General features: G+C 30.3%; 2 protein-coding genes across 2 annotated transcripts; one reads left to right on the top strand and one right to left on the bottom strand.

The window, feature by feature from the left end:
- The first annotated feature begins 3542 nt into the window (after positions 1 to 3542).
- LOC124943006 (GDSL esterase/lipase At1g71250-like) lies at positions 3543 to 5390 on the top strand. Its single transcript, XM_047483574.1, has 5 exons — positions 3543 to 3806; positions 3902 to 4029; positions 4479 to 4721; positions 4812 to 5064; positions 5158 to 5390. The coding sequence occupies exons 1-5, from the start codon at positions 3551 to 3553 to the stop codon at positions 5388 to 5390; spliced, it is 1113 nt and encodes a 370-aa protein (XP_047339530.1). The 5' UTR covers positions 3543 to 3550.
- A 304-nt stretch (positions 5391 to 5694) lies between these two features.
- On the bottom strand, positions 5695 to 6996 carry LOC124943005 (aspartic proteinase CDR1-like). Its single transcript, XM_047483572.1, has one exon. It carries the CDS (start codon positions 6994 to 6996, stop codon positions 5695 to 5697), a length of 1302 nt encoding a protein of 433 aa, XP_047339528.1.
- Between the last annotated feature and the right edge of the window lie 1867 nt (positions 6997 to 8863).

Raw genomic sequence — 8863 nt, 5'->3', positions numbered from 1 at the left:
TGCAGTATCTATTGAGAGATCATAAGAGGAGATTATTTGTAAATAAAATTCATAGAACTTATTTGAAGAAGATTTGTTGTATTTTTTTGGAGATGTATTTTACCTCATGAAGATATGCCTCAAATAGACACACAAAAGATTAATTAAGAATTTAAAGTAATTTATTTCAAAGAATTTAATTACCTCATGAATAATTTAATTTTTTGGATTTTTTTTTATAAGAATAAGCAAAAATTAGACATAATTTGTCCCTAAACCAACTCTTTCTAAAAGTAAATAAAAAAATAACATTGTTAGTATCGAATGTAACTTTCAACATATAAAACAGTAATTGCTCCCAAAAAAAAATTAAAAATTTATTGCTCCCTTTCTAAGAGCCAATGCTGATGATTTCAGTTCATTAAATTCTCTTTCTGAGTTTTGAAATTTAATTGCATACTTTAATGGCAGCCTTAATATTTCAGTAGTCTAGTATGCATTTAATATAAAGCCATCCACACGAATAACAACATTCTTTTGAAAATGCCATTTTAATTGAAAAATGCCCATTTAACCTAAAAAAAAATTATGTTACAATTTTCTTTCGAAAAAAAAAAAGACTTGATTTGAGTAGATATTTGTTCTGTTCGGTACAACAATCTAATTAGGCGGTTCGGATTAGTCATTTCGAACTTTTATAATCCGAATAATATTCTCAATGGTGGGTCGTTTACTATTCATACTCTCCAATCATGTTAGTGGTCATTTTTCGAGTTCACATTCATCTATTTCTTTGCAAGAAAGGAGATGATGTTGTCGAATCTGGAGTTCTTCTTATTTTTCTTATGAGGAGCTTTTAGAATTTATCGTTCATCTGGATGTCCTTTTTTATATGTATGTATTTTTAATGATTTGTATGAGTTTCCGCTATTTTAATCATATTTGCAAATGATCAATTATCATTTGACAGAAATTTTTTTGGCGTTGGTCATCGACTTTCAAACAAAAAAGAGAAATTTCACTGCCGTTTAAAATTATGGGTAGAGATTTTTACGACACTACTTAATTGGTTCTGGTTTGCTCTTTTCATCACTCATTGTTATTGAATTAAGTGAGTTTGTCTCAGGAGTTATAATGAAGAATTGCGTGATTGACGAATCAGTTTCGTGAGAATATTAATTTTTACAAATTTATATTATGTAATGTTTAAAACTTTAATTAGTTTATTTAATTTAAATTACTAATATATTATATGTTTTAAAAGATTTAGACACATACAAATTTAATTTTTTATAATTTTCTCATGTGTCTAGAACCAACAACATTAGATATCACTTGAGGATAACCTTTTTAAGGCATGAATTTTAGTTTGCCTAAAGTTTACTATTTCAATTCTTATTAAAACGTTTTAAGATGAATTATGACACAACTAACTTAGTAAAAACAAAATTATTTCCTTTTTATTATTATTTGTAAAATATAATATAATTGAAATTCTTTAATCTGAATTCAAAACAATTTAAACACAATAATATTCTCATATATATATATATATATATATATATATATATATATCTTTTTAAAAAATAAAAAATTGAAACATAATATTCAAAAATATTGCAAAAATAATATACAATTTAAATATAAAATTAAATTAGGATATCGGCATGACAGTAACAAAAGGTCGTTTAGCTTAATTAAGGCATCTCCAAAAGATAATGTTCTAGAAATCAAAAACTCAATAATTATAATAAATCGTTACTTGGTTGTTTACCAATATGATTGTGTATTATCTCTATTTTAGTTTCAATTTGATCAATGTAAATGATTGTGAAAATTTTGGGAGAAAGAATTACTTTTAAAAACATTTAATCAAAACAAAAAATAGGATGCATAAACCATGCTAATTAAGATGTAAATAAATTCAATTATGTCTTTATACAAAAGTAAAATAATTTGGTTATGTCATAGACAACACTCTACTCAAATGTATATATTTATGTGTCAACTAATGTGAACGAATCAAATATAAATGGAGATTGACCAATGAAAGGTCACGTCATTCACTTGTCGGCTTGTGAATTTACGCGGCGAAAACTGTCGAGAGAATAAATTTGACCGACAGTGTTTTATCTAAAAATAGGAGGCATAAATCACGTTAATTAAAATATAAATAAATTTGATTATGTCTTTATAAAAAAGAAAAATAATCTGGTTATGTCATTATGTTTAAAATAGGCACACTCTATTCAAGTTTTATATATTTATGTGTCAACGAATCTGAACGAATCAAATACAAATGGAGATTGACCAATAAAAGAATCAAATACAAATGGAGATTGACCAATGAAAGGTCACGTCATTCGCTTGTCGGCTTGTGAATTTACGCGGAGAAAATTGTCGAAGGAATCGATTGGACTGACGGTGTTTTATCTAAAAATATGATGCATAAACCACGTTAATTAAGTTGTAAATAAATTTGATTATTTCTTTATAAAAACGTAAAATAATTTGGTTATGTCATATGTTTAGAATATGCAACACTCTATTCAAGTTTTATATATTTATGTGTCAACTGATGTGAACGAATCAAATACAAATGGAGATTGACCAATAAAAGGTCACGTCATTCGCTTGTCGGCTTGTGATTTTACGCGGCAAAATTGTCGAGGGAATTAGTTTGATTGACGGTATTTTATTTTGTTATGCTCGAATCTACTATTTTTACCGTCTTTGTCCTAAGTTATATAAAAGTGAATAGATTACTATTAGGTGTGTTACATTACTAGTGTCCATTTTTACATAATTTATTAATCTTTTACAGATAACTATACACCAATTCACACATTCTTTAGCAATATAATATTTCCTTTTTTACCTTTATCTTTCCTTGGGTCAAAAGAAATTAAAAAAAGGCACTGAAAATAATATAAAAATGACAAAAGCTTATATCTTAATAAAAAAAGGAAATAACATTTCATGCAATTCTTGCACTATATACTTTAGGCCGTTTTAAACAGCCCATAGATTTAATTTTCTTTTTTAATTGGGATGAAGATCAAATAAGCTCCAACTTATTGTTGAAGATTAAATAAGCCCCTACACTTTCAAAAAGATCATTAAAACTTCGAATTATCCATGTTAGATCAAATAAACCATTAAATTCTAGAAAAAATATTATCTAAACTTTTCACTTGTATGTATTAGATGAAATAAAATATTTACTTTTTACGGGTTTTCTTCGTGAACTTTATAAAAATTCATTAGTCATGTGAGATATTTTTATTTTGTCGGTGGTAGTCGTGGGAACACAAAATAATAAATGATGCATTAATTATAACGATCGACAACGTGTAACTCATGGAAAAATAGATAATGAAAATAACAAAAGTTTATTATATTTTTGAAAATTTAGGGGCTTTATTGAAAAATAACTACAATTCAAGGATTATTTTAATTTCCTTTTTTTTTCTTCCTACCACCTCAAGGCTATAAATTTAAGCTCATTCATGGACTCACATATCTCAAGTTCTCAACCTTGTTTAATTGTTAGATATAAGAGATGGGTAACATGGGGAAGAGCCTCAAAGAGCTTAAGGCGATGGCGATGGTGATGATCGTGGTGTTGCAATTGTCATCGGAAAGCTGGAGAGTGGCCGAAGCGCAGGTAAGAGCTATGTTTGTGTTCGGGGATTCGTTGGTGGACAATGGAAACAATAACATGCTCATGAGCTTGGCTAAGTCGAACTACTATCCTTATGGGATTGACTTAAGAGGTTCTTCCCACCACAGATTTAGCAATGGAAAAAACTTCGTTGATTATCTTGGTATAGTAGTCTTTGTTTTCAACCATTTTTTTAAGTTGTATTTATTCTTTGAAAACTAAACCATTAAAATTTCTGTTTATAATTAATGTTTGTAGGAGACTTTATGGGCATAGCATCTCCACCAGCATTCGCAGATCCAACCACAACCGGATCTCGAATAGTTGGAGGAGTAAATTATGCATCAGCTGGTGGAGGCATTCTCGATGAAACAGGCCGACATTATGTATGGTGCATTGATCTAATTATTTTTAATTTATGAAATCCAAAGATCTCTAGCGACGGTATTAAAACCCGACGCTGATCCATCAATTGCGACGGTTTTTAAATACCGTAGTTGATCCATTGAAAGTGTTTTTATCCAAAATCTAATATTTTTTTTCACATTTTACTTCATCTATCCTATCACTCTTTTTATTCCAAAAATACCCTTTATTTAATATCTTCTCTCTCATCTATTGAGAGGGTAAAATGGTCATTAAACTTTAAAAATTTGATCTTTTAAAAATAATTTAAACAAAAACCCAAGATTAATCAAGCTCTTAAGTCTTATATATATGTGCATTGATCTAATTAGAATTCTTTTAGCGATGATATTTACTATCAATTGCGACGGTTTTTAGATACCGTCATTATTATCTGTCACTATATGACACAAAACTTTGAATTGTTTAGGGGCAAAGACACAGCTTGAGTCAGCAAGTGATTAACTTTCAAAGCACAATGAGTCAATTAAGGAGGATGATGAGCCCAAACAACTTCACTCAACATATGTCAAGATCCATTGGGATATTAGTCTTTGGAAGCAATGATTATATCAATAACTACCTTTTGCCTTTGATGTATTCTTCAAGCTACTCTTACACCCCTCAAACCTACGCCAACCTTCTCCTCAATCATTACACGCGCCAAATTCAGGTATAAAATTTCACATGCTACCGTTTCATTATGTTTAATTCAATTTCCTCTTATTAAAACATGTTTCTCTTGATTGGTTTCGAATCGTAGGCGTTGTATAGCTTGGGTTTGAGGAAATTTTATATAGCGGGGATTGGACCACTTGGATGCACGCCTAGTCAATTGATCACGGTTGGTTCGGGTAGGTGTGTGGATAATGTGAACCGAATCTTAGGGACATATAATGAAGGGCTTAAACATCTTGTGACAATGCTCAACAATGGATCGCATAGGGGCGCGATGTTTGTGTATGGTAACACATATAGAACAACTGGAGATGTACTTAACAGTCCAGCTACTTATGGTAATAATAATAATAATAATCCATGCCTTAGTTTATGTTAATTTGTTGAAGATGTAAGCTAATTAGTATTTTCATTTAATGGTGTGATTATAGGGTTTAATGTGGTGAACAGAAGTTGTTGTGGAATAGGAATGACCCGAGGAGTGACCAATTGCCTTCCTTTCGTTCCTCCTTGCTTCAATCGGAACCAATATGTCTTTTGGGATGGCTTTAACCCGACACAAGCTATGAACGCGATTCTTGCTCGTCGAGCATATTCAGGAACAACGAGTGACTCCTATCCAATCAACATACAACAAATGGTCTCGTTTTTTAATGTAGTTTAATTTCTCATATATGTCTTGTCCTTTCATAATCTATATGTGTTAATGGTATTTTGTGACTGAGAATAAAATTAATGAATATCATTGTTAAAATTTAAGAATTCTATCAATATGAATCGATTAGAAAGAAAAAAAAGTTAACAAGCATCCAAAATCTACTAAATTAATGAATGCACAAAGAAAGATAATAAACATTATTCAAATATTAATTTATTTCAATAATAGAACAACATAGCCATTTTTTTATACTAATAAATACAATTGAAATCATTTTGAACACTTAAAAGATATCATACCTACAAGGCTATTAATTGGAACATCCTGGCTTGAAGTAAATTATTTTTTTCTCAAGATCATAACCAACCAACATATTTTGTTGCCAAAGATGACCCCAAACTGGAGGAGAAAATTGAGTAGTAACTATGTTAAGGCAGAAGACTCCTTTAGCAGTCGAGACAAATGTATTCGTCGGTAGTAATACCACGTTGGCACCTCCGTCGAAGTGGGCAGTGATCGATGGGAATTTGCTAACACTATTAGTCTTAAAACACAAATTAGAAATCTTTTTTGGATCATCAACACGCTTTGCCCGAATTTTTTGCTTATAAGTTTGTTCTAATTCTTGGTAAATGAAACTTGGCAACATGGTGTAAGGAGAACCCGAATCAATTATAATGTTACCTTCTTTAACGTCTTTGTCAAATTGAATCCACGATCCATTTGCGCTTGTGAAACCTTTTAAGGTGAGGTAATAGACCGTGTCGGGGTAGTCAATCACCATTGGGGTTGAGACAATCATAGGGTTTGAGGTCGGGATTGATTTCTCACCGAAGCTAATTGTGCCTCTCAAGCCCGTGGACAAGCAATAAGAGAACCTAGATCCGATAGACTTTCCCAATTGCTTGACTAATGAGAGGTTTCCGATTCCTAGACCGACTAACCCTGACCCCGGAAAATATCCATCGAGCTCATGCGAGCAACCGAAAACAATTCCATCTACGATATTCGATCCAAGACCTATAGTCTCAATGGCAAGACTTCCTTTACTTGAAGATCCATCTCCATAAACAAGAAAATAAGGGCATGATTTATCAACTACACTTCCATTTGTGCTTATTCCACATGGCAATGCTTTGTCATTATCTAGAGAACGGCATGCCGGTGATTTGCAAGAAATTTGTCGATAAGTGCGTGACATTTTAGGGTTATAGATATGGCGATCTTTGTTAGAACATTTGGTACAAGGGATGCATTTTGCCCAATTGATACTACTTCCGGTGTCCACTACTAGGAAGAGGGTAACCGGGGGAGTTCCCATTTCAACCTTCATGAGGAACTCTAAACCATAACCTAGAACATGAGTCCGCATGGAACGTTTGTTTGCAAATGACTCCTTCAAGAAGATTTGTCGCGATATTGTTCGGTTAAGGGCAGCCGATAGGCGATCGTATTGAGTGGTGGAAGGGTTGTAGAATGGCGAGAGAGGAGAGTCACGGTGGATGAGCTCGGCTGTGAAACCATCGCCCGAATGAGCAAAACTCGATTTTGGAATCGAAAAGATGAGTAAAATTAACAATGGAAACATAAGAAATGAAGAGTTTGATTTCATTTTGAAGAGAGAAAGAAAGAGTATTCAATCGTGAAGTTTAATTTGATGATCAAAATATAAATTTATATGGTTGTAATTATGAAATATCTTAGAAATTAAATGTAGAAGAAGATTGTGTCTTAATTTTTTTTTCAAGAAGTGTTGTTTAGAGTTAGTTTCCTTATAGTGCTATAGTTATTTTTTTAATAATTTTATTTCTAAAAATTTCCTAGAAAAAAGGTATAAAATCACTAAATATATTATGTCAATTTGATTAATTGGTTGAATCTGGACAAAAAAATCAATGTATTTTAAATTTTTTAAAAAAGTGGAAAGATATTATATATATAATTACATATATATTATGTACAATTTATAAAAAATTAGATTATGCATATAAAAAAATTAGTATATTTTAATAATATATTTTCACCATTCCAAAATTTCATCAATTTAAAGAGGGATATTAAAATATAGTAGTATATATTATAATATTTTTTTTACAAATATTAGTTATTGAAATATTATTATAATAAAAAGATCCGTGATTAATAGAATTATAACACTCCCATTTAAAAAGGGATCATGATTATTAAATTCAGTCATAAAAAAAGTTCTTATATAGCTTTTTAAAATAAATAAATAAAATTTCTTTAATTGTCTTTTTTTTTTTTTTTTAATCTTATGTTACGTTTCTGCTTTAGCGGCCACACACTTTTTCTTTTTCTTTGAACACACATTTATTTTTCTTCTTTTTATGGGGCTTGAACTTCAATGATATTTTGTTAGAAGGTCTCCAACTAAAATTTGAACCATATTAAACTTTTACTTGTGTTGGCGTGCTGCATATAGTCTTAAATCTATGGGGCTTGACGTTCGATTTCATAAATTTTACGCTATAAATCTATTAAAGGTAGCACAAATAATAAGAGTTTTTGTCTAAGTGATAAATGTTACGAACTCGATTTTATTTACATTATAAATCTATTAAGGGTAGCACTAACACAAATAATGAGTTTTTTGTATGAGTGACAAATATTTTAAATTCAATTTTTATTTAAAAATTACTTTAAATTGAAACGGTGGAACATGACGTTGCAACATTAAGAAAAGAGAAGATAAGGATACAGAAAATAAGGCTAACATTGAATTATGCATGTTAAAACATAAACTTATGACATATATATAGTAGATAAGACAGCTGTTGTCCACTGGTTATGTTCAATGTAACAGAAAATCATGTTGTTTTTGGCGACAACAAAAGTCTTTCACACTTGACGTTCAATCTTGAGTTTGGTCTTAAAGGAGCGTTGTAAGTGTTTGTTCTTGTCGATCCAAAACATTTGGCTAGCAGTAAAAGACGGAGCCAGAACTTAAAATCTACTTGGACTATTTTCTTTTCATAGAAACTAATATAACACAGTAATAAAACTGAGTATGCATACATCTAATATTAAAGTTGTGATCTACCAAATTTTAAAGTATAGTAGAGTACCTTTCTAAAAGGAAACTCGCGTGTCACGAGATATGGGGCGTTCTAATCGAACCATGAATATTTTTTAAACAAAGAATATTAAAATTGATGTTATTGATTTTGAGATTCAGATCTCAAATAAGTTGATATGACCCCATTTTAATGTAAGTTCGTCAAATTTAATTACGGTGATTAATAAGATGTCGCCACATAAAAATATGTAAATTAAGACATCGTTCAAGGGTAGTTTTATCAAACTCAATTATTTAAGATTTAAAATGAAGTTCTAGATTCTCATGAAAAATTAGGGTATTTGTTTCGATCGAATCAAATAATAAAGTATCATTATTTTTTGACTTAAAAAAAAAGATAAAATATTGTTTTTTCTATTCTTTTCGAATTTGACGTTAAAAA

Source organism: Impatiens glandulifera, chromosome 6, assembly GCF_907164915.1.
Source record: "Impatiens glandulifera chromosome 6, dImpGla2.1, whole genome shotgun sequence".
In the NCBI taxonomy this organism is placed as follows: domain Eukaryota; kingdom Viridiplantae; phylum Streptophyta; class Magnoliopsida; order Ericales; family Balsaminaceae; genus Impatiens; species Impatiens glandulifera.
Note: the sequence above shows the minus strand (reverse complement) of the source record. Positions and strands in the feature narration are given on the sequence as shown.

What these genes read in the sequence shown, in the direction of transcription:
- LOC124943006 (XM_047483574.1), top strand. Translation starts at nt 3,551, where the DNA reads ATGGGGAAGAGCCTCAAAGAGCTTAAGGCGATGGCGATGGTGATGATC. An exon ending in ATGAAACAGGCCGACATTAT is followed by an intron (nt 4,030 to 4,478) that starts GTATGGTGCATT and finishes TGAATTGTTTAG; the next exon opens with GGGCAAAGACACAGCTTGAG. An exon ending in TAACAGTCCAGCTACTTATG is followed by an intron (nt 5,065 to 5,157) that starts GTAATAATAATA and finishes GTGTGATTATAG; the next exon opens with GGTTTAATGTGGTGAACAGA.
- LOC124943005 (XM_047483572.1), bottom strand. Translation starts at nt 6,996, where the DNA reads ATGAAATCAAACTCTTCATTTCTTATGTTTCCATTGTTAATTTTACTC.